The sequence below is a fragment of the Cyprinodon tularosa genome, unplaced genomic scaffold (genome assembly GCF_016077235.1).
Source record: "Cyprinodon tularosa strain WSP-4 unplaced genomic scaffold, ASM1607723v1 ctg231, whole genome shotgun sequence".
NCBI lineage: Eukaryota > Metazoa > Chordata > Actinopteri > Cyprinodontiformes > Cyprinodontidae > Cyprinodon > Cyprinodon tularosa.
The window spans coordinates 278,974-304,511 of NW_024038867.1; the positions used below are offsets into that span (position 1 = coordinate 278,974).

Genomic DNA, 25,538 nt, shown 5'->3' on the forward strand with positions numbered 1-25,538 from the left:
CTCAAGATGATAAAGGGTTAAAGATTATTTATACTGTGACAAAAACTCTTCCTTACATTGTCAGCCATCAGATCCAGAGCCTCATCCAGGACCCTAGAGGCTTTAGAAAGGAATAGCTTCCAGACGAGTTTAGAGCCATTAGAGCTGGAGGTCCTGTTACAACTCAGCATGGCGACCAGGTCCTCAGCTTTTAGATCTGACAGCTAATGAGGGAATGAAAACAGATTAGATGCTATATTATAAGCGGAATCCTTTTCACACACATGTAGATTGAAGATAGTTTATGATGCCATGTCTTACTGAGGCACAGGCAAATTCCTCAACAGAGAAGGTGCAGTGCTGTCCCGCCATCGTCTTGCTGTCTAAGTAGTTCTGAAGCTTTGTGCTGTGATAAAAAAAAAAATGTATTCATAATTTAACTTTTTAACTAAAAAAGGTTAAAGTCTAAATATTACACAGTGATACACAATCATACCTGTTGACTCTCATACAGATTTCTGTCTCTGTAAGAAGTTGAAAGATTAGTTAGAATATTAATCTACATAAAAAAGCAAAACAATTGTAAATAAAGGTCTTTATTTAGTGGGAGATAACTTACCATTTGTCATTGTTACATTGCACTAAACAGAGAAAGCAATGAAATGGTTACTGACTGTAGAAAACAATCCAACAAAAGGTGAAAATAAACCAACCACTTCAACACATTAACATATTTACCTCTCCACTGTAGATGATGCAGTCTAATAAAAACACAAAAAAAATCTAATTAGTTAAATCTATCCTTAGACATTATACAAATAGAAAATTCATTTTCAAATAAAATGAAATTATATGATATTAACTTATTGAATATTTATGCAGTAAACAACAATCATTAAGTTTATATTTCGAGTTTAGCAAGTTCCCTTATATCTAAAATTTCAGGAAAATCTACCATCTCTCATCGCTACAATTGTTATTAGTGACAAAAATTTAAAAATGTTTTCACAGTTTATAAGGAAAATGTTAAACCGGGGGGGAGAGAAACTGTTGATAGGAAAATTTAAGTTAAAGTAGAACAATATCTGGTTTTTGCCAAACATAAAATATGTCTGTCTTTCTTTTAAAGGACCCTCACCATGTGGTAGTTGCTTGGATAAAGCCATCTTGGTGTATGTGATGGAGGAAGCTATGTTAGGAGAAGCTGTTACCAAGGCAACATCCAGTCTGGTGAAGCTGTAAGGAAAGGCATTTTTAGGTCAGTCAAACTAATAGAATTGATGCAGCTGAGTCTTGTGTCTAGGCCACCCTCTGATGCACACTTCTCAGTTCTACTGACAAATATCCTATGAGGCTAAGATACAGTCTTATTGATGGAAACTCCAAAACATTGACTTTTGTGTACTTAAGTGATTTTGTTATGAATTTAGCTATGAACAAATTGTCATTGTCCAGTCAGAAACCCAACTGCACCCAAAGGTTAACTTCTTAGCTGATATAGAGGTTGTACAAATTATTCTGCAATAATTCCTTTTCTCACTATGGTTGTGTCCGAATGTCTACCCTAATCACTAGATACCTCAATCACTACATAGGGCTGAGACTATATAGTGGACTCAGATCACTACTAGAGCTTTTTCACTGTCTGTCTTGCCTGAATGCTGGGTCCTACGTTATGAGTTACGTTATTATCACAATCTGCTCATTTAGTGATTAAGGATGATCACTACTTTTCAAATTGCATTGTGGGAAATTTTGAGTCGACTACTTTTTCATCCACTAGACATTCGGACACTCATCTAAAAGGGCATAACCCCTATATGGTGCCCTATATAGTGTTTTGGGTAGACCTTCAGACACAGCCTATGTTATTTTGTGAAGTGGACCTCCCATACTCAATATCTAGGTCAGTGTTCTTAGGCTCGCAGGCTTTCTTTTCTCCAAATGCTATGAAGGTCATTACAGTCAAAAACATCAGTTTTAGTTTCTACTTTTGGAAACTCACAGTTTTATGTAGGATGAACAGGAAAGGTTTGCCTATTGGACAAAAGGAAAAAGTGTAAAAATTAAACAACTATTTTTAACCTGTTGCCTTAAAAATATCCTTAATATCAACAGACTTTCTGTTTACCGTTTCAGTGAACTGGGATAGGAATGACAGGAACTCTGTAAATCCTCTTTCCTCTGGTGCTTGGGTCATGTAATCAAAGAGGATGTTGATGACTTTGTCTGTGTCTTCAGGAGGAGTGATTCCCAGCAGTTCAGCTCTTTGCTTGGGTGAGAGGACCTGTATAGCCTCCAGCTGTACAAAAAAACAGTTTTATTTATTTATGTATTGAAAAACACAGTGGCTTTGGCTATATTTCAAAACATCCTGATTGTTTTTTACAACATCCAAGCCTCACAGGTTTGAACAACTGGTTGAGAAGAAGCAGCTCTCTGAGAGACACCAGTTGTGAAAATGCCCCAAAGTTGTCCTTTAGCCACTGTGCACTGTTGTTGAAAGAGGACAAACATCCTGGATCTGGGGAAGGGTAGGAAGACAGAGAGAGATCTGTAAACACTCAAAGACTAGAGATATATTATTGTATATTTATTGAGTGGTTACCTGAGTGATTGCCGGAGTTGGATTTTTGAAGGAAACGAAGGACGAAATCCTTTAAGATCACCTGCTGTTGCTCCAGGGGCATCTTCTTGAAGTTGTTAGCAAAAACCTGTAGTCTAATGATGAATACCAGACCCCACAGAAACAGAATTTTAATAAAAAAGTCCCAGACAATGCAAATAAAGCTACTTATAAGAACAAAACCAATTTTAGCATCTGTTTCTGTAATATAATTCTGTCAAACATAGACAGCAAGACTGAAAGGATTAAATCTTGCACTTTACGCCACTTGGAAAAAACGTTCTAATGTCCAAAATCATCAAAATGTTACCAAGAACCAACTGTAGGTTTTAATGTCCAACTGCTAAAATCTGAAAAAAGTTTGCCTGATGATCAATAGGCATTTTTTATATTGACATAAAAAAAATAAGAATCAAATACATCATTCTATTACTACTCAATCATAAAACACTGGACTAAGATAGCTTTTTGCAAGTGTTTTAACTCACAGTTGGTGGTATGACACACAGCTTAAGTTCCTGCTGGTCAGACAGAGCAGGAAACGTCCTGAAGCAGATGGCAAGAAACTGCCCAGACGTTCAATGAACCACAGCCTGATCACACTGCTGTTCATCAGGTCCTGATCGGTCAGCGACGACAACCTGATTTCCACAACCACATCCAAAATCGCCTCGGCTGATGGGATCATTCCCATTGACTGTAGGGGAGATAAACCAGCTTAATAGAACACAAGAAAAAAACGTCAGGATGCTTTTACGTATCCCAAAATCCACCCACCATGTTAGCCAGAAGGTCCAGTGCTCGGTTCAAAACACTTGAATGTTTGGTGAGGAGCAGCTTCCATAGAACCCTGGAATTACTGCTTTTACCAGGAAGATTACACCTCATAAGGGAGGCCAGATGTTCAGCCGTGAAGTCCTCCAGCTGCAAGTAGAAGACAGTTAGAAAGCTGCAGCATATCCGAATATTTCCATGCTGACTTTGTTTCATTTGGTGGCAGTCACCTGTGCACAAGCATATTCCTCCAGAGTGAAGTTACAGGAAACATGCTGGGAGCTGTTGAAGTAGGTCTGAAGAGGAGAGCTGTAAGAAGTATATTTGTGGGGCTTTTAATGATAATCTTGGTAGACTGAGTGCACTGAGTACAAATCATGCAAAACGGAGTTACCTGTTGATGCCTTTGCAGATGTGAGTACCTGTCAAAAAGGTAAAAAGTGTCACTGAATTAGGGCTGCAACTAATGATTAGCTTACTAATGGATTCATCTGCCAATAATTTATTGATTTTAATGAGACAGCAAAAGTTTTTTTTTTTTTTTTTTACAGAATTGAACAAAGTGAAGCTATAACTTTTCTACTTGAAGAGTTCTGGATAGAGCATAATGACAAACAAAACATTTTTTATCTTAAATTTAAAATGTTTTCATATTTTTATTTTTTTATTTTATTAAAAATACCTCCCTAAGTGGGTTTCTTTTCAGCTAAAGGCATGTTTAAGACTCTAAACCCCTCTTAACTATTAATTAATAGGTTATTGAAGGTTATTTCAATAATCTTTAAATCACAATTAATTGTTTCAGCCCTTAACTGCTTATACTCTAAAAATACATATATAAAACTGATAAACAACAAAATAAGACAGGACACAGAATACTTACTGTTGATCTTAGTGTCTGGGCACTGCAAAGAATAAATTATTGTTTATTTAATTACTGGTGATCTTATAAAACAAAACAAGTTATTTCTGAGTAACTTTGGTATGAAGTACTTACAGAGATGTCTGTTGGCACACATTCTGTTTCAAACAAAAGTGGAAAACAACAGCAATATATTAATTACACAACAGCACCAATACAGAGCTTTTAACTGTTATTGTCTGTGTGGATGTTCGTGTCCTTTCATGTGTGTTTTTCAGGCTGACAGGCTCACCCTCTGGTGCAACGCTCATCAGTTGTTCTATGCTAGCCCAAATAGCCGATTCCAAGTCTGGAGACAGCATTGTTATGGCTTCGTCCAGTCGATCAAAACTAACAAGATGATGACAGCAAACAAGATCAAATAAGCCACAAAAAAACAACAGGAAGCTTGATTATTTGGAGTTTCAGTAAAAAATGAAAATCTTCTAATTCCGACATAAAAAACAGAACAAATCAAATCTGATTTTTTAAAAGGAATGTTAATATGAACTTTGTTGCTTCAATATTTTTGGTTTATGCTTAAAACTATAGCCATTTTAAGATGATTTAATCTATAGCATTATATAGCGACACATGGCAGGACTGGCTAAAATATTATGAACTAAATCTAAGGAATGCAAACAGCTGTTTTGCATGAACTGCTGGCAGAGATTTTAATCTAGTCTTATTAATTTTAATGAGTAAGAAATGGAGAGAAAAAAAAGATTAGGAAATAATGTAACAAACTAATTTAAAACAAAATATCGGAGTAAGCAACATTACTAACAATACTTAGTAAGTAAATCAATCCTTTTTTTTTGTTTCATCACCAAATTGGAATCTATCCAAACTGTCCAGAAACATATTATATTACTGACTTCCAGTTTTTATTGGTGTATGACCTGACTTGGGGCCTTTTTTCTTATCCCCAAAAAGAACAGAAAGCATTACAGTCAGGTAGATAGGCTGTGACTTTCTTCAGGTTTTTCAGATTTTAGAAGGAAGAAATTTGTTATCTGGGGTGCCAATAAATTGAGTAAAAAGTGTTGTATTTAATAAATGTTAATGAGTAAATTAAATACCTTATAGGTGAGTAGTATAAAACCATATAGGGTACTCACATGAGTTTATAGACATTGCAGGAAGAATTGACCTGCAAATGAGATAAAGGAATATCAATCCTTCTGGATTTGTTGGAGATTAGTCAGCTGGTCTCTGAAGATAAAAACTATTTTTACCTCTTGGGCTAGCTCCACCATAAAGTGCAGAACCTCTGTCAGTTTTCTGTCTTCTGGAGACTCAAACAGGAAGTCAAACACGCGATGGATGACAACATCTTTCTCTGGTGGCGTTGGTAGAGGCATCAGCAGCATCTCTGCCAGCTGCTTCGTAGACAGGACATGCAGAGCTTCCAGCTAAGGAGAAAATATTGAAACAAATAAACACTAGTTTCTTCATTTATTTCTTAATCTTGCCCAGTAGCAGCTCCCAGACTTACTCCAGAGAAATGTGGGTTGAGCTCATAGAAGTCCATGACAGAGGCAAATCTTGAGAAGAACCCAAAATTTATCTCCACCCATTCTGCGCTCTGATTGGCTGGGGATTGGCACCGTGGCTCTGAAATATTTTAAACAACATTTATTAGGAATAAATAAACCTTTTTTTTGAATACTTGGATTGAGAATAGTTGAATTATTTAATATAAGACACATATGTTATAACATTTTTAGTTAATTTAGAAATATCTTTTTGAACATCAGTCATAATCCTAAGCTGCTGCACTTCTTCCACACAAGATTTTGGATTTTTTATTTATTTTCATTTAACAATAGTAATAGTAATAGTTTTGTATGGTTTTTAGACTGCCCCAGTCTGAGACATACGTGAAATAATCTGCTGCATAGAGAGCTTCACACCAGCAGGGTTGCTAAAAAATATTTTTTACAGTCTTTGCACTTTAAGTGTGATATTGTGCCTATTTAGGATGTTGAATAGTTTCTGCTGCAATACTCTCATTTTATTCAAATTTTACAGTTATTTAACCTTGCTACAAATAAATCTATACATAAAATGTGGATAGAAAAATACAGTATACCACTTTTAGATAGAATAGATCTAATTTCAGATGTATAATGCATTAATTAAAATGCATTTTGCACACATGCATGCATGCATGCATTATTTAATTAATTAAAAGTGGTCTGCTAACTACTGGGTAACAATCCTAATTAGAAATGGATCGCATAACTTCCTCCACCACATACCTCTTTAATATTATCAAGAACCTTGAAAAAATCAAATAACCTTTTAGCATTACCTGATACACTATATTGCCAAAAGTATTTGCTCACCTGCCTTGACTCACATATGAGCTTAAGTGACATCCCGTTCCTAATCCATAGGGTTCAATATGACGTCGGTCCACCCTTTGCAGCTAGAACAGCTTCAACTCTTCTGGGAAGGCTGTCCACAAGGTTTAGGAGTGTGTTTATGGGAATTTTTGACCATTCTTCCAGAAGCGCATTTGTGAGGTCGCACACTGATGTTGGACGAGAAGGCCTGGCTCTCAGTCTCCGCTCTAATTCATCCCAAAGGTGTTCTATCGGGTTGAGGTCAGGACTCTGTGCAGGCCAGTCAAGTTCATCCACACCAGACTCTGTCATCCATGTCTTTATGGACCTTGCTTTGTGCACTGGTGCACAGTCATGTTGGAAGAGGAAGGGGCCAGCTCCAAACTGTTCCCACAAAGTTGGGAGCATGGAATTGTCCAAAATGTCTTGGTATGCTGAAGCATTCAGAGTTCCTTTCACTGGAACTAAGGGGCCAAGCCCAGCTCCTGAAAAACAACCTCACACCATAATCCCCCCTCCACCAAACTTTACACTTGGCACAATGCAGTCAGACAAGTACCGTTCTCCTGGCAACCGCCAAACCCAGACCCGTCCATCAGATTGCCAGATGGAGAAGCGCGATTCGTCACTCCAGAGAACGCGTCTCCACTGCTCTAGAGTCCAGTGGCGGCGTGCTTTACACCACCGCATCCGACGCTTTGCATTGCACTTGGTGATGTATGGCTTGGATGCAGCTGCTCGACCATGGAAACCCATTCCATGAAGCTCTCTGCGCACTGTTCTTGAGCTAATCTGAAGGCCACATGAAGTTTGGAGGTCTGTAGTGATTGACTCTGCAGAAAGTTGGCGACCTCTTCGCACTATGCGCTTCAGCATCCGCTGACCCCGCTCCGTCAGTTTACGTGGCCTACCACTTCGTGGCTGAGTTGCTGTCGTTCCCAAACACTTCCATTTTCTTATAATACAGCTGACAGTTGACTGTGGAATATTTAGGAGCGAGGAAATTTCACGACTGGATTTGTTGCACAGGTGGCATCCTATCACAGTTCCACGCTGGAATTCACTGAGCTCCTGAGAGCGACCCATTCTTTCACAAATGTTTGTAAAAACAGTCTGCATGCCTAGGTGCTTGAATTTATACACCTGTGGCCATGGAAGTGATTGGAACACCTGATTCCAATAATTTGGATGGGGTGAGCAAATACTTTTGGCAATATAGTGTATATATCCCATTGAATTACACATTGTTAACTCTTGCCACAAGCTTAAATAATATTTTCAGACAAAACATGCAGTATAAGCTACATCTCATATAAAAAGGTCTTGTAGGTTTAGACTATTAATATGAAAAATAATTCCACGATTAGCTATCTCACATCTTTTTCCATTTGGATATACAGTTTAACCCCAAAACAAGAAACTGTAAAATGTACAAACATTAAAAATCTGACTGTATACATCTTTGCAGTGTTAAACTATTACTTTGCTTACCGGAGTGGTTGTGATTCAGCAGGAAAGAATAGATGAAATACTTGTAGATGTTGTGACTGTACATGTCAGGAGCATCCATATGCATCATGGAATCACTCAGTTTTGCAACCCTGCAGACAGCAAGTAGGAAAAAAAAGAAATAAACAGAAAGATTGTGGTGAGACTAAACCCTGAGGAAATTCTTTTATTAATATCCAAAAAGTGAGAACTGACAGAGTTTGGTAAACGGGGCAGGAGAAGTTCTTGGTGCTCAGACAGGAGAGGATGTCTGGGTCTACGTCTGGGAGAAGAGGCAGCAGTTTGACCTGGAACCAGAGTTCGATGAACTCTGGATCGTCCAGGTGATGCTGTGTCAGAGACTGGGGGTCGGTGTCGTTGAATATCTCCCTAAAGTCTGACACCAGCTCTGCAATGTTCTGCGGAACAAGAAACAACCGACTAGAGTTTTCGCTGGAGAGATGAAAGCAGTCCAAAGCACACAGAAGCATCTCCACAGTCATGGAGTAAAACTGAAGGCTCTAATGTTTGGAAGATTAGAGGAATATGCTCACTGTTGTGGAAAGCTCTTTGACCAGGGAGTTCAGACGCTTAGCCAGTTCAGTTATCAATCTCATGATCGTTGTCTCTGTCATCGTCAGCTCACTTCGAGCAGCACAGTGCAAAACATGGGCTATGTTCACCACTGCATCAGTCAGCTGAGGGCATCAAAAGCATTATGATTGGACAGAAGGAAAAAACCAACCCTCAGCTTTAAGGGAAATTAGACTTGTATTGAGAAATGAAAAGTCTTGAGTGAACTTGAGTAAAATTAAAACTTACCCCACATGGTGCCTTGTCCAGGGTTACGCTGCACACATCATTGATTTCATCATATTCGTTTCCCTCAACATCAGTCTGATTCAAGTAGCTGCACACAGAAGAAATACGCAGATCAGACAAACATCAACAAAAATAGACCTTTTTTCATCCTTAAATGGCCACAGATTGGCATTTGGCCACTAGAGGGACTCAATTTGAAAAAGGAAGTTTGTTTTATTTATTTTTTTATGGTAAATGTGTAGCCTATCAGAAGTTTACCTATCTAAAGACTTCTTGGACCATGGCAGTCCAAACAATAATTGCATTTTGTTCCAGACCTTCATTGTGAGCTATTCACTGCTGTCTTAATATTTATGCTACAAATGCATGATAACTCTAGGAGACATCCACTCTGTATCATTTGATTTCATTCCCCAATTTTTGTTATGTACATAATAAATATAATAACTGTATATCCTGACAGAAGAACTGTCCTAATGAGATAAATTGATTGGGTAAATGTTCGTTTTGACATATAACAGGAAGGTAATATTAAGGTTTAACACACTCATATATGAAATAATAAAAATAATCCTAACAAGTACAAAATAGCTAATACCTGATCCTCCCTCTTAAAACATGTGGTTTAAAAAAGTCTGGAGTATATACCAGATGGAAAAAATAACATACTTGTTATAGTTACAAAAACCTCTTTTAACAGACTGTGGGAACCTGTTGTAACCATGTTGTCACAATAGGGACCTTTTTCTTTTGTGTTTTTCATAGCTTACAGTTTTATTTCCTCTCATAATCTTTTATTTTAGTAAAGGAGTGCTTTCCACTTTTAAATATCTATGGTTTTATTTTTACTGCAAATGGCAATTTATGTCAAAACATCTTTTTGTTATGTTCTTGTATCACTATTATTTTAATAGCAGTATCTGGTTTAAGATTCTTAATATATGGACATAATGAAAACTGTCATAATTTGCTTTAACTTGGAAAAACTAAGAACAAAAAATAGACAGGTGGGGAAAATAGCCAAAATGTTTTGAAATGTAGAATGACTTTTTTAATGTAGTTTTACTTAAGTAGAATAAAAAAAGTCATAATTTTCCAGTCAATAACTGACTGGAGTTCTGAGCACCTAAGTAGTATTGTTTGATTAAATGTAATTTGTGATGATGATGTATTTGAACAGATAACGTTTTTAGTGCAGGTCGTGATAGAAAAAGTGATAGAAAATAAAAAACATTTAGAAAAAAATCCAATTAAAAAAAATTATAAAAGCAAAGGAAAAAAACAGACATTAAGACTTAAAATGCAATCACCTAGGTAATTATAAAGGTATACAATACACTTACAGGTGGTAATGTATAAATGTTAGAACACTGTAAAGTATTTCCAACCACAATACAGTATGAACAATACTGTTTGTACTAACTTGAAAAGCAAATGTCACAACAGGCTCAATGAACAAAGAATTCATTCAAAAATCATTAAAACAGTAAGAGTTATTTTTCAACCAGAAGTCTGGTGCAGTTTATTACTAGTTCCTTCCCATTTCTGGGATTCACTGTTGTTAAATGAGGAAGTTATTTCCCCTAAAAAGCAGTTGCGCCTCGGGACTTCCCCACCGGTTCTTTTCCTGGGAGCAAGTTACTTACTACTCTTAACTCAAACTGGATAAAACCATATAAAAAAAGCACTATAAAAACAGGAGTAAAAAAGTTACAGAGTTTATTCCAGATCAGGTCGTTACAGGACAGAGAAAAATGCTTGGAGCTTGCACAGCTGTGAGCTCAAAAATCACATCCGCCAGTGTCCGGCAAAGATTGAGCCCCGAACAAGGTCATCTTCTCCTTCTTATAGCTCATGAGTCTATGAGTTGGATCATGTGGATGTTTAGCTGTCCGTATCAGAAACTGACACGCCATCCATGCCCTGACCTGTATGCATCTTGCCTCTATGCCCAAGATTACAGATACATCTCCTCTATCAGTCCGGCTCCAAGATGTGCCCATATCCTGTGTATTTTTAAAAGACAAGAAGGCTGTCCTATTTAGATGACCTACTTACACAAAGTGACATCCACAATGTGAAGGAAGGTCATCTACTCTCTCTATCTGGCTAACAAAGTAACAATGCACATGATGTATAAAAGAATAAACCTAACACTGTGTACAATTACAAGTCAAACAAACTCAAAGCAAACTAGGATAGAAGCTAAATAGACCTGAAAAGTCCAATAAAATATTGAAACAGGAAAATCTTTGCTAAACAACAAAAAATATAAATAAACAGATGATGAAAATGAAAAATGTCCACATCAAGTCAAAGATGCATGTAATCGGTTTAAACTCATTCACACTTACTACAGCTGGTGAAAAGCCATTGTGATGTTCTGCGGGATGATGGCTCCCTCTTCTGGTAGGAACCTGCGTAGCAGTGGCAGCACCACCTGCTGGAACCAGTCTTCCACATTGGTCACATCAAACTGTGGGGTCTCTGGGACCATGTACGTGTTGTTGGTGCTGTACATGCCGGCCAGCTCAGCCAGAGTGAAGTTGAGCAGGAACTGAGTCAGAGTGGTGCTCTTTATCTCTGAAACATTTCTCTGTAAGGCATTAAGGCCAGTTAGGATTTTAGCTACTGCTTGGTCAGTGTAAATATCTCAGGATGTGTTTGTGTCAGTTTATTTACCTGACGTGTAAAGGACACAAATTCATGAGCAAAACTCCCAATTGGTCTAAAAACCATCATGAATCCATCTGCAATCTGTAATGTAAAAAGAAATGGGGTAGGGAATTAAGGTTTGTTTCTGAGTTTTTATCTTATTTCTGTTTTGATGGATGTTCATTTCTTTCTTTTTTATTTGAAGCCTTCCAATTTTCATTTTTTATTTACAACTTTCTAAAAGATACGGAGAGAAATCATAGTATAAAGCAATAATTGGATCCCCATGTCCCCCAAGACAACACTGAAGACATGTGAGCCATATTGTTGTGGTTTGTCTCAAAATGGCCAAACTGTGAAAAAAACCTCTCTGGTTAAACAGACATTTGTGGTAGTTTAAACTTGTTAACATTAATATTTTAAGTTAAAACCACAAAAAACAGAAATTCATGAGTTATTAATCAAATGTAACCTGAAGCTGATTATTGTAAACAGCTAATGATGCAGTAAAAATGTGTAAATTTACAGCTATGAAATAAATGGATTTAGTTAGAGAGATTTAATGGTTTACTGAAATTTGAGATTGATCATAATTAAAAGTGGAACTATGCAATAGCAATAAAATATGAATTTATCACAATTTATTTCTTGTGCCGCTTAGTGTGGATGGTGTATGTCAATAAAAAACATTAACACTGTTAAAACTTTTTATTGTCTTGTCCATCATCACCATCCCTGCTAATGTCTTATTTGTTGCAGGATGGAATTTAATCATGTTGAAAGAAAAGTAACTAAAGCATGGGTCATTATTTCTAGAATCAATCTGTTCTCCTGGTTTCCGGACCTTCTGTTCGGCTGTAAATGAAACATAAACATGGATCTACTAGATTGACTCCCAGTTTTAAGTTCAGCATTTTTGCTGCTGGTATTTTTGTCTTGTAGCAGCCAGATGAGTTCATATTTATTCTCATAAATGAAGGTGGACACCTGGAAGCTAATAATGAGGACTGCTGTCCAACAGATGTTGAATAAGACTGTTTTGTTTCTCTGGGGGGCGAGGAGGGGGACTTCAAAGTAGTATAATGCAGAGACTATGCAATTTAAAGCTATTAATATGGCCCATGTTTAAGACTCAGCTGTTCATCTTTATTATTATATCCCAACCTGGCTTTGTGTCTCACAAAACATTAACTTTTTTTTTACCATATTTACATGAAAAAAATAATCTGAAACTAGAGCATATAACCATATTTGGCGTTTTGCATTGGCAAGGCAGATATACTTTTTTTTAACAGATTTTAATATTTACTCTGTTTTCTTGTCTTTTTTCCCTATTTCCCAAATTTAAGAATACAGTGATAATTTTATTGCTAATTTAACCATTTCTATACAGTAATATTTCTACAGTTTGACTTTGAAACAATTCAGGGTATTAATTTGGATGTGTTGTTGCAGACTGGGTGAAGTTGGCAAAGTTATTTCCATTATGTTGGAAAAAGACTTTAAAACAAAACTTAGGCAACATATAAAATGTAAAAATGTTTTTTTCCTAAATATAAGCGTATTACCAAAGAGTAACAAAGGGATCTCACAGAAACTGTATGAGGAAACCTGATGCAGTTAGACCAGTTCAGAAGGCTGAAGTCAAAATTCCAGCAAATTATCATGGAAATATTAACGAAGGATCTCCGATTCGTTTGACCAAAATCACAGATCAGTATTTACCCAATAAACTCATCTTGAAAACTCTAGCAAACTAACTAAAAGGAAGAAATGTTAATTTGATTTAATGCCAACGATTAGAAAAAATATGTGCAGCCTATTCAAATGTTTTGTTTGGATTGTAAATGAGTGGAGAAACTTTATGCAGAAAACTGTAAACAGGAATAAAACAATATGTTGAATTAACATACTGGAGCATCCAGTATGGTATTTCATCTTTCTCTGCCAGGTTTTTGGTCACTGCTCATTTGATCCACCTGCTCCTGCCTCTATTTAAGCTGCTTGCATCCATTTATCTGAGCCAGATTATTCTTGTTCTCTTGTGCCAGGGGTGAGAGGGTTTTTAGCATACCTGAATGTTTCTTATTATCTTATTCTGACCTGTTATGCCTCTCAACCACTAAGCCTGCCTGTTTCCATCTGAATGGTTTGCCTGAACTGTCTTTGGACTTCTGGACCTTTGAACCTGCCTGTTCCTGTTCTGATCTGTTTGCCTAACTTGGCGTCGGACTCCTGTTGGTTTTCTGGGGCTGCAGCATCTGGGACACTCTTGGCAGCGCCCGCTGCATCTTGTTGGCAGCCCACCGGCTGGATCCTACCTCGTTCTCAGAACACAGGCTGAGCTGTTAAATCAGATAGATGCCCTAGCCGCTGTAGCTGCTAAGCACAGACCTGTCTTTAAATAAATGCTTTTGAATTATCTCACTGTCTGTCTTGCCTCGAATACTGGGTCTTCTGTTCTGAGTCACGACACTGTTTGCACTTATTAAAGGCTGTGTTTAAAAAAACCACACTAGTCACAACATTTAGGTGGGTTTTGACCTTAAATTAAATATCATGAAGCTTATTTTTACCTCTTTGAGGGTGCTTTGTTGAGATGAATGGCCAGATGGCACCACTGATGTGTTTCCAGGTCTGGGAGTCGTTTGAGGGCCAGAATCCCCATTCCACAAGCTGTCAAAAACCAGCGTTAGGGTGCCATTGTCTAAACCAGCAACCTCAGGCCTTAAGAGCAGCTCTGCCTTTTGAGCAGGAGACAGCAGGTGGAGGACCTCCAGCTGTGGTAAAAAACAGAGGCAGGGGTCAAGCAAAGGTTTCACCGTTTAGACCTCAGGGTGAAAAGTCTCACTAGAAAGGGAGATCTCCTGAAATGCAAACTCCATTTAGGTAATTTAAAGGACATCAGTCTAACTTACACCACTGAAGACCATGCTGAGGCTGGAGAAGTCCTCCATTCGAGCCATCCATCTGAAGGCGCCAAAATTCTTCATCAGCCATTCTTCACTGCTTTCATCTGGGTTTACACAACCTGCACACAAACAAAGATAAACCCACATGTAGAAATAGAAACACAGTGTCTGATTACCTACATACTTCATGTCTCAAGGACAAGGGGCACATTTTAGACAGACTGGACTGGTGGTTTGAAGAAAGACAGACTCTCTTTTTTAATCTCCTTTTTGATTTTTCAGATTTAAAGAATTAGACAAATTTAGACGCATCACACAATAGAGTGCATGTGGTAAGATGACACTGTTTTTTTCAGCTTTTCACTAACTTAGAATCTGAAAAGTGAAAGCCCCCCGCCCCTACCTCGGGTCATCAGATCACCTATCTGTCATGCTAATTCCCGCATACGGGCCCCAGCTGATCAGGACTAAACCAACAGTCAAAGAAATCTGAGTGTGGTGTGAGGGGGCCATGGAGAGACTTCAAGCTTGTTTTGAATGTTCTGACTGGAATTGATTCAAAGCTGTAGTAACCTATGACAAGATCAATATAGATGAGTATGTCATGTCTGTGTCAGCCTATATCAACAAATGCATTGAAGACATCAGCATCACAAAGAACATCATCACCTCAGCAAACCAATGACCCTGGATGAAGGGCTGAAAGCACGGAACTCAGCTTTCAAATCTGGTGATAGAGAGGCTCTGAAAAACAGCCTGTACTATCAGATCAGTGAAGCAGAACCGCAGCCAGAAAATCCAGAATCTTTTCCACAATGCCAGCAACACCAGGAGGATGTGGCAAGGCATATGGGTGATCACATACAACAACAACCCCTCCCCCCCGGGATATGCAGCAAATGCTGTTTTCCTAAATGAACTGAACAACTTCTTTGGTAGGTTTAAGGCACTAAACAGCACTTCTGCAGTGAAAGCCATTCCACACCAGGTGGAGGAGGCACTAAACCTGGACGTAGCTAAAGTGAGGAAAACTCTGAGGAAAGTCAATCCAAGGTAGGCCCCAGGCCTCGATAACATACCTGGGCGGGTGTACAAGGAGAGTGCAGGTCAACTGACTGGTGTCCTCACAGACATTTCTTAAAACCTCGCTGGACCAATCCATAGTGCCAGCATTATTTAAGTCTATCACCATCATTTCGGTTCCAAAAAAAGCCTCAGGTTAACTCACTCAATGATTCCCGGCCTGAATAATGAAGTTCTTCGAAAGGTTGGTTAAAGAACACACCGTCTCCAGTCTCCCCCCAACATTCGACCCGTTCCAGTTCCGCTACTGACGAAACTGCACCATCTTCTCTGCTCTTCACCTGAGCCTCACACACCTGGAGGAGAAGAACACCAACCTGCAGATGCTGTTCCTGGACTTCAGTTCTGCTTTGAACACCATCATCCCACAGCATCAGATGGGCAAACTGGAACAGCTGGGCTTCAATACACCCTTCTGCAATTGGCTGTTAAACTTCCTCAAAAACAGGCCTCAGTCAGTCCGGGTTGGACAGAACACCTCTGATGTCATGACCCTAAGCACAGGCTCCCCTCAGGGCTACGTTCTGAGACCCCTTCTTTTCACCCTGATGACACATGACTGCGTCCCCAGCTTCACCACCAATCACATCTTGAAGTTTGGAGACTACACCAAAGTGGTGGGCCTCATCAGAGACGACAACGACCAGGACTACAGAGAGGAGGTGGAGCAGCTGGAGCAGAGATAACAGCCTGATCCTGAACATAGAGAAGACGAAGGAGAAAATCTTGGACTACAGGAAAAATTGGCCTAAACACGCTCCACTGCTCTTCAACAGCTCAGCTGTAGAGGTGGTCAACAGCACCAAATTCCTGGGGTGCACATGACAGACACCCTCACCTGGAGTGTAAACACCACCTTACCGGTCAAAAGGGCACAAAAGCGCGTGTACTTCCTGTGGAGGATGAGGAGAGCCCACCTGCCCCCACCCATTCTCACTACCTTCTACAGAAGCACCATAGTGTTCTGACCAGCTGTATTACTGCAGTGCCGCAGATTGGAAGAAGGTGAGAAGAGTAGTGAGAGGAAGAGAGAGAATCATTGGGGCTCCTCCTCCCTCTATAGAAGACATTTCGTCCCAGCGCTGTGTCCAGAGCCCGTAACATCATCACACCATGGACCCTTTGGCTTCAGTCTGCCATCAGACTGTTGAACTGTTGAGACTCTATCAAGACTCTGCATCACACTTGTAAACATGATATTTGCACGACCAACATGGCTAATTTTTTCATAATCCCTAATACTGATTTTTACTACTGATTTTTATTACTACTATTGAATTTTATTAACTACTACTGATTTCTATTACTGATTTTTTTCATAATCCCTTCTACTGCATTTTGCACCACATTATTTGTTTGCACTGCTCTGATCCTTTCTATATCAATGCCTTTTGCTCCATGACCTTTAACTAGTTTTCCTTTTCTCCTACACAGTTTACAATCTGATCCCTGCTGCACTTTATAAACGGTAATGTTCATTTCACTGATGTTTGCCATTTTGTATACACTCTGTGTATACAAAATGGCAATAAAGATTGTCTAAGTATATTTCTAAATAACCTCATTTGCAGTAAATGTAATCCAACCTCTGGATAAAAGCTGTTATTTAAAGGCTTCAGATGTTTTAAAGAGAACTACAGTAAAATCATGACAAAACCAGGTGGATTGTGCTTCATCTAGTCAATGACAATAGTCTCCAGAAATGCAGAGCTGTAAGAGTTAGAAATAAAAAGGCCTTCAACTTTAGATCAGTTTTTGTTTTGCACTTCTTTTAATGCAGTTGTTTTTTGTCTTTTTTTTGTTGTTTATCATATAAGTGGCTTGTAATAAAGTTTACAAGTGCATCAATGGCTAATTGACTTAATGTATTTTGAGGTGCATTGGATTGCATGAATGAACTCTATACAAGATCCCTTCAAGCAATTCCTGTGTACATATTTCTTATTATTATCAAGCAATACACTTTACCTGCAACTCTGTCTCCAGAGAGGAAGGGGTACATGAAGAACGTATAGATCCACTTTTGTCTGACTGGGTTCATCTCTGAATAATGGCGGCTGATCTCTCTCACCCTGAAAAGTATGACAGATATGTTACAGAACAGCTGTTTGCAAGCAGCTACTGTCAAAACCAAAGAAGTGGCAAAGAAAATAAAAGATCATACACAGTCTGATAAGTGGAGCAACTGAAATTCTTGGTGCTGAGGCATGACAGGAAGTGTTTGGTGATTGAACCCAACAGTGGTTTTATTTTGACTTCAAGCCACATCTGAACCAGGGCTTCGTTCTGAAAAGGATCTGCTGCAGGGTTAAAATCCAAAGCTCCTTCCAGGCTCAGGATCGGCACACCCGTCATGCTGGATTTCTATGAGAATGGATGAAAGAAGAAATTACATGTAAGGTTCAAGGTGTGGCTCAAAGGAAAAAGTTTAAAGAAATTGATTAATGAGCCTTTGCCCTACAGGTGTGTCAATGGCTGAAAGCACAAGGGTCAATGCATCACTTAGGAAAAATTTAAAAAAGCAGACACAAAAGAAACAATAACTGGTCAGACTGGAATGAGTGGAAGCTTTTTGCAACATCATGCCATTAAATGCCATACCATGAAGGTGTAGACATCCATCATGGCCTCCAGCATTGCCTTCAGTCTGTGCATGTGGCCTTTTTCTGTGTCTCCGGAGGGCAAGCCGACACACTGCAGGAAGCCAGAGGTCGCATCTGGCTCCTTCAGGGGTCCGGCAAAAGGAAAATTTATTACATGCGTTAAGAATTTCATACAGTAACAGGATTACATGTTTGAGTGTTTATTTTAACATTACAACCATTGACGCTGATGCCACTTTTTTTTCTGACAGAACACAAAGTGGTGAATAAGAGTGAAGAGAAAACAACAATAAGCAAATTTTTTTGGATTTCTATTTTACAAGTCAAAATAGGAACGATCTGGTGTGCATTTGTATTCAACCCCTTTACTCTGATTCCTTTAATAAAAGTAATCAACAGCGTTTGAGTTCTACTTTTTTTCCCCCTTCTAATGTACATTATAAAAAGGAACATAATCATGTAAGAACCTCCACTGATCTAATGTAACACATAGCAGTTTGAGGGGTTTTGACCTGGAAGAGAAAGCAGGACTAAAGAAGGTGTGTGAGTGTGTGTTTAAAATCCATTTTTAAAGCTCCAGCTATGTGAGAAATCAGCAGTAAAATCTATCTTTGTTTCATTAGTTTAGAAGGAAAGAAAATACTTAATTTGAAAAAAGCTATAAAGTCATAAGAGCAGGCTTTAGAATAGATTTTAACCAAAACCTTACACCACAAGAATAGTTTCTTCCCATCCGCTACCAGCCTTGACACTGACACTGCCTCTCTCCCTCCCCCATTCAGGACCTAGAAGCACCAACGTAGCATCTCCACACCTCCTGCATTACATTAACACACAGCCTACTGTGTATAAAGTACTAAGCTATATATTATATATTGTATGTCGTATATTGCATGTTTTATACTATATATAGCTATAGATACTGTATTCTGTGTATATCTATATCTATTTTGTCTGGACAATCAACACACTGTAAAATTTTTTGTAAGTGCAAACTTACTTGGCAATTAACTTGATTCTGAGGAATAAGAGGTCTGAGTATAATTGACAACTCAACTCTAAATATATTTGACCTGGTGATGCTTGTGTGTTAAAGTAAAAGCATCAAACCCAGAGAGAAACCAGAGGAAAGAGATTCTGCTCTGCTTAATTTACATGTTTTTCCAGAAGTGTAAATACTAGGAAATGATTTCTGTTGTCTTGATTTTGAAAACTCATCCACAAGTTTTTCCAGAACACGTCCGTCGAGTTAGTGCAACAAAGAAGTGAATCAGCTGTTTGATACTGGAAAGTTATAGTTGGCTACGTCACCAAGCCAGTTAATCCTGCTTCACCTAAGAGGATTGAATTATGCTTCATCAAGATTAAAGAGGGATTTTAAAGCTGACGGCTTCAATATATTAGTGGTATGTGATCAGGGCAGTTTGGAAACTGCCCAGTGAGGGTGTAATGGGAGTCATTTGATATCCTCACAAGACATTAGAAATTGACCAAAATAAGCTTATTTCCAGAATGAAGGTCATTTAATTTGCTTGACATCTTTCCTTGAAATTCTCAGCTTTTTTGTTTTTTTCTAAATGTCATGCCTTCTTCATGTTGTCAAAGTGGTCTTGTGTTAGTGATCTAATGGTCCTATGTGCTTTACTGTTATTAGCAAGAGAAGCCTTATGCATGCAAAAAAAGCAAACACAGGAAAAACTAGGTATAAAACATTTTCCAGGTTTTAAAAAAGTCATCAGCTACATGACAAAGAAATTATGCTGATTCTGCCTATCAAGAAAGAAAAACATGAACTGAAGTAACTTTCAGTTATCGCTAAATAATTTTTCTTTCCTGATCATCAAATACAATGAAACGTTCCTTCTTAAACAATTGATCAAAACCCTATGATAAAAAAATATATATTTTTTTTTAACACAAAGGGCTACCAAAGAGATTTAGTAATAGTGGAAATCAACGGATTTCTAAAAAATATACAGATGAAGAACTCACCGGAGTACAGGTTTCTGTCCCACATGTTGCATTCCTGCAGGTAAAATTACATAAAAAGCTCATTAAACATAGAACCTAGGGTAAAATCTACATTTTGAAAAAAGCTTTTAATGTCCATCTAAATTTAATGCTCCTCTAAGTGTTTAAAGTGCTGTATGTTTGCCCCTTTAAATACTAAAGGAATTAAACTTACCCATTTCTGCTTGATGCTCCTGTTAGGATTAAACAGATTTTTATTATTATATTTCATACACAAAACAAATTTTACTTTGTGATGTTAATATGTTGTTATTATAGGTAAATTACTATGGTGAACACAGAGTAAATGCTTTTTGCACAGCAAAAGCTGGCATAAATATCTTTGCATCAAACTGTAATAGTTAAAGATCTTTGATGAATTAGTTAAAGTTAGATTGTCCAGAGAGAAGAACTTAACTTGTCTTAATTTTTAAACTGTCCTATAGTCTCTTTTTTAAATCCGAAGGCACCTTCAAGTAAATGTTTTACATGCAGGAAGTAAAAAAAGGACTAATTGCATATAGCAGTCATACCGTAACAATAGATTTCCATGTTTCTATGTACTTCCTGGTATAGACATACACCCATACTGACTTATTAACATATTAGTTTAAACGGTTGGTACAATTTCCTCTTGGCGAAGAAACGCACAGAATGAAACAACAACCAAACAAAAAAAACAAAACAACATAATCGATAGGTTCATTACTAAGAGAAAACTTTTCTATATATATTTTTGTTTCCTCTTTGGACAGTTATTATTCTTTTTAGCTCTTTATTTGCACCAATATGTTCCTATTTTTCTGTCTGTAAATATATAAAATGATATTTACAGTGATGAGTAGAATAAGAAATCTTAGAAGAAGTGAATGAGATTAACTTTAGTTTTTCCAAAAAGTCATTTTTAGAATAACATACAATATTTCTTCTGCTGGTTTGCTTTCCTCCAGCATGTTTGCTGAATAATTCTAATCTTGTGGGGGACTTTTTTCATGTTTTCACAAAAGAAAACATCATTTTACAGACTAAATGCTTTCAGACCAACAGGGGGATTTTAAAAGAGCTCATAACTTGACATAAAACAAATGCTCATTGAATTACAATGTATCTCTCAAGCCCGGCTACAGGTCCTATTCTGTTACTTAAAGGAATGACTTACACTTACTGATCTAACAAGGTGGTTTTTTAGGCCTAAGAATGTGTTTTTATCCTCCATTTTAATTTGATTTTTTAAGCAGCTTCTAGAAAATATGCAGTTGTTGAGATGAAATCCACAGAACTATGTGAATGAAAAAGAAACCAAAGTAAGAAAAAACTTTTAAAAACTTAAGAGAGGAATTCATTAACATCACCTCATAAAACAAAATGTATAAAGACATTTTGGCTGAAACGAAACCTTTGTGCAACCCTCTATCTTACATTATAATAATACTGTAACAATACATCTTATTTTAGAATGAGTCATGTGTTGTTTGGAGTTTTAAATAGATTTAAAAGGATTAAAAAAAACAATGTGTTTCTGTATGCTTTGGCATGCTGTAGGTGTTTGCTTAAATACAAATAATCTTCTCTTACCAAAGGTGGTTCCAAAGAGGTAGATCAGTAGGAATAGGTAATGTGTTTTCATGATATAGCCAGTCTCATGGGATCACAGGGCTTTGTGTTGAAAATCACTGGAGAGAGAACAAGAGTTGCAGCAGGTTACAATGAGTCACTATCCTTCAGAGAACAATGATCAACTAACTGGGTTAAAGCTCCAGCTGAAGTATCAATGACATCAATGATTTACATTTTTAGATCTCAAACTAAACTCTAGGAATAAAAACTATTCATCCTCTAACGATTTAGTGGAACCTCCTTAATTTATGTAATTCAAAGTTTGATAAATGGCAGCACTCCTGAAGTCTTTGTGCAGCCATTGTTGCTGTCCTTTCACCTTCATACCTTCGTGGTTTCTGCGAATAGAAGTCAGGGAGTGGCATTTTGATATTTTTTTTTTTTTTCGTTGTTGTTGCATTCAATCTTGCATAAAAATACCTTTAACACACTTCTGCGGAGACAACAAAAGATCAGTGGAAAAAATGCTGAAACTCTACACCCTTGAGTTCCTGACAGCGAGCATTAGAACATCGAGTCAATCTCCCCATCTGAACAATGAACAGCAAAAGCATTATTGAAAGGCAAAGGTTTCATGTTAGTTATCTGTCATTGGTTGAAAGGAAAGTTATCTGAATACTGGTGACAGACAGCGGGGACAGTGGAGTGTAAAATATATATATATATATAACCCATTTTCTTGTTGCAAGAGACAAATTAGTGGCTTTTTTGTGATCGCAGGGAATTTTGACAATAGGACACCGAGGTCCTCCTAAAGTATTGAGCATGAGTAACAAGTTCCTTCCCCGAAGCCTTTTAAACATTTCTAGTAGCACTGGGCATCCATCTGGAAATTTCACTGAGTAGAACTATGTAGAACTCTATTTAGAGTCAATCCAGGCCGAGACCTGGTTCAGATGTGTAGCTCTAACCTCAATCTTTTTCATGTTTTTATACTTAAATAATCTTAATCTGATTATCTGACAAAATGGATGAGTGATAAGATAGCAGGGGGTTTAAAATGCTGCAAAGTTCATCGGTTTGAACCAACTGCTGAATTCTCCCTTAGAGACACTTATGTGTGCAGGTCTTTGACTGAAGGGATGGATAAAACACAGAGAACAAATTTCCCCTCTATGGGTCATTTTATCCAAATTAAAAGCGGAAAAAATTAAATATATTATGTTAATCATATTCAATATGATGACTTTTATTGTTGTTCTGGGATTCAGGTTTGGTCGTGCTCTGCTTCCTGGTTTCAAACGTGACTGTACATCATTTTATGTGTGTAAATGTCAAAAGAAGACTTTTTCCATATATTCAAAGGTTGTATGAAAAAGTGCTTAGAAACAAGCAGGAGGGGGAAAAGGCTTGGGTTTATTCTAGCATATATATAAATACCGTGTAGTTGTAGAGAACATGTACTCGTGTGACTATATAAGATAAAAATTATCCTTTAAGAATTGTTGTTCCATATGCCATCATCATACTTTTGGACATTGGGAACCAGTGTCCTGATCTCTTCTGCCCCTGCGCTCAAAGCTGGGGTCCGCCTCGGCTGAATCTCCACTACAGTGGAGATGCGGGCCCCAGGGCAACCAGATCTCCAGAACCATCAAGGACAGGTCAGAACCTTTCAGAACCAAACTGTTGCAAACAGTCCTTTTGCAACACATTTCTCTTGAATTTCAGAACTTATAGAGCCAAACTGGATGAGAACCATGAGCCTGGGGGGACCACCTGCTGTGACACTGAGACAAAGAACCCCTGGTCAGTTGCAGCTGGATGGAACACAAGCTTTCCAAATGGACATGGAATAAAATGTTTGCAGGTCTGGCATGATTAGGGACAGAACAAGCAATATGTCTTTTGATGATGCTAAACCAACTGGAACAAATGTGTTAATATGAGGAACATTTTCGTCTTCTGATTTTCCTGGATTTGTTCTGGAAATTTATTTGTAAATAGATACAATAGAAACCCTACAGATTCCAGGAAGAGCCATGTTTTGTTTGCATCAGAGCACTTCAGAGGAAGCTGTCAGCACTATGAGATATATATACCTGAGCTTTACGCTCCATTTACATAATGGCTGAACAGGAACATAGCAGAACCCAGTTCCTTATATCCCATGTCTCTATATATGAATGAATGATATATTCTCATTGAATACTTTGTTCTGCTCTCAACTGAATTACAAATAAATCAGCAGTGAAACTTTTAACCTTTTAACCAGACTTTTAACCACTATTAACCAGCCTATACCTTGATTTGGAATCATACACAAAAATGAACCCTTTAACAGCCTGGTCAACCAAAGGATTGATCATTTTCATAGGAAAATGCAGGCTGGAGTTGGACAAGGACCTGGACCCGCTACAGGCTGATCTAACTTTGATTTCCTTAAAACAAGTGGTCAAAATGAGGCTCAGTATTATGTGTAGCCTCCATGTGCCTATATGACCTCCCAACTACGCCTGAGCATGCTCCTGATGAGATGGCGCAACGTGACGTTGGTAGATGGATCGAGACATCACGTCCTAGATGTGCTCAATCAGATTCAGGTCTGGGGAACGGACAGGCCAGACCATAGCTTCAATGCTTTAATCTTGCAGGAACTGCTGACACTCCAGCCACATGAGGTCTAGCATTGCCCTGCATTAAAAGCAACCCAGGGCCAACCGTACCAGCATATGGTCTCACAAGGGGTCTGAGGATCTCATCTCGGTACCTAATGGCAGTCATGCTACTTCTGGTGACCACATGGAGAGCTTTGCGGCCCTCTAACATGCTTTCCTCTCTGATCCTGCTGCTGGGCTGTTGCCCTCCTACAGCCTCCTCCATGTCTCCTGGTGTACTGGCCTGTCTCCTGGTAGCACCTCCAGCCTCTGGCCACGAAGCTGACAAACAGCAAACCTTCTTGCCAGGGGTTGCATTGATGTGCTATCCTGGACGAGCTGCACTACCTGAGCCTCTTGTATGGGTTTTAGAGTCTGTCTCATGCTACCATGAGCTTTAAAACACCACCATCATTCCAAAGTTTAAAACATCAGCGAGAAAGCATAGGTACTAAGAACGACTCTGTGGTCCCCACCTGCAGAACCACTCCTTTTTGAGGTGTGTCTTTCTAACTGAAAATAATTTCCATCTGTTTTCATTTCCATTTGCATGTGCAACACTTCTTCTTCTTTTTTTGCATTTGCCATACAGTTTTAAACCTGCTTTCCTCTGTTTGCCGAAGGTCCCCTGCTAATGTTTAGTATCAGGGCTGTACCCTCTTTAATCCTTGAAGCCACTGGTCACTGAACTTTACCATCATGAAGTTCACATAACCAGATATGAAAAAAATAACTGAGGACACAAATTAAAATCATGATACTAAAATCTAATAAGTCAGTAATTAATGTTTAACTAATTTACCTATGAATGTGTATTTACTTTGCAGTTAACACTAGTCTGCAACAACAGGAACTTTGTTGTCCACAGTTTTGACAGTGTTTTTATTAGAGCCTACATAACAATTAAAGTTGTTTTTCAGTGCAGTTTAACTTGGAAACACAAACACATCTCAGGCTCTTTAAAGACTTATCATTAGATGCAAACAAAAATATGAATCTTTAAGACTGAGTTTATGTATCAGTTTGTTTTTAACTGTGCTGACTCTCTCTAGCTGACTAACCATAGATGAGCTGTCTGTTACAATAAATGGCGGCTTAAACTGTTTGCTCACCATCACTC

General features: G+C 38.1%; 1 protein-coding gene across 5 annotated transcripts in view; it reads right to left on the bottom strand.

The window, feature by feature from the left end:
• mslnb (mesothelin b) overlaps nucleotides 1-25,538 on the bottom strand; it is a 37,133-nt gene that overhangs the window by 10,696 nt on the left and 899 nt on the right. The window contains exons 2-35 of one of the 5 annotated variants that reach the window (XM_038286862.1): nucleotides 21,780-21,877; nucleotides 20,380-20,398; nucleotides 20,187-20,220; nucleotides 18,193-18,315; nucleotides 17,756-17,955; nucleotides 17,560-17,663; nucleotides 14,515-14,627; nucleotides 14,173-14,376; nucleotides 11,624-11,698; nucleotides 11,296-11,537; nucleotides 8,942-9,029; nucleotides 8,674-8,817; nucleotides 8,336-8,538; nucleotides 8,123-8,232; nucleotides 5,779-5,897; nucleotides 5,519-5,695; nucleotides 5,402-5,433; nucleotides 4,534-4,631; nucleotides 4,377-4,399; nucleotides 4,263-4,284; nucleotides 3,774-3,801; nucleotides 3,610-3,688; nucleotides 3,383-3,529; nucleotides 3,094-3,302; nucleotides 2,588-2,700; nucleotides 2,385-2,503; nucleotides 2,111-2,281; nucleotides 1,985-2,016; nucleotides 1,118-1,215; nucleotides 718-740; nucleotides 599-620; nucleotides 476-503; nucleotides 301-385; nucleotides 57-203 (exon numbers count right to left, since the gene is read on the bottom strand). In XM_038286862.1, the coding sequence (XP_038142790.1) occupies nucleotides 57-203; nucleotides 301-385; nucleotides 476-503; nucleotides 599-620; nucleotides 718-740; nucleotides 1,118-1,215; nucleotides 1,985-2,016; nucleotides 2,111-2,281; nucleotides 2,385-2,503; nucleotides 2,588-2,700; nucleotides 3,094-3,302; nucleotides 3,383-3,529; nucleotides 3,610-3,688; nucleotides 3,774-3,801; nucleotides 4,263-4,284; nucleotides 4,377-4,399; nucleotides 4,534-4,631; nucleotides 5,402-5,433; nucleotides 5,519-5,695; nucleotides 5,779-5,897; nucleotides 8,123-8,232; nucleotides 8,336-8,538; nucleotides 8,674-8,817; nucleotides 8,942-9,029; nucleotides 11,296-11,537; nucleotides 11,624-11,698; nucleotides 14,173-14,376; nucleotides 14,515-14,627; nucleotides 17,560-17,663; nucleotides 17,756-17,955; nucleotides 18,193-18,315; nucleotides 20,187-20,220; nucleotides 20,380-20,398; nucleotides 21,780-21,831 (3,483 nt within the window). In that variant the 5' untranslated portion in view covers nucleotides 21,832-21,877. The remainder of the gene's footprint in view (nucleotides 1-56; nucleotides 204-300; nucleotides 386-475; nucleotides 504-598; nucleotides 621-717; nucleotides 741-1,117; nucleotides 1,216-1,984; nucleotides 2,017-2,110; nucleotides 2,282-2,384; nucleotides 2,504-2,587; nucleotides 2,701-3,093; nucleotides 3,303-3,382; nucleotides 3,530-3,609; nucleotides 3,689-3,773; nucleotides 3,802-4,262; nucleotides 4,285-4,376; nucleotides 4,400-4,533; nucleotides 4,632-5,401; nucleotides 5,434-5,518; nucleotides 5,696-5,778; nucleotides 5,898-8,122; nucleotides 8,233-8,335; nucleotides 8,539-8,673; nucleotides 8,818-8,941; nucleotides 9,030-11,295; nucleotides 11,538-11,623; nucleotides 11,699-14,172; nucleotides 14,377-14,514; nucleotides 14,628-17,559; nucleotides 17,664-17,755; nucleotides 17,956-18,192; nucleotides 18,316-20,186; nucleotides 20,221-20,379; nucleotides 20,399-21,779; nucleotides 21,878-25,538) is intronic. The other 4 variants (XM_038286866.1, XM_038286864.1, XM_038286865.1 and 1 more) reach the window with 4 other exon arrangements.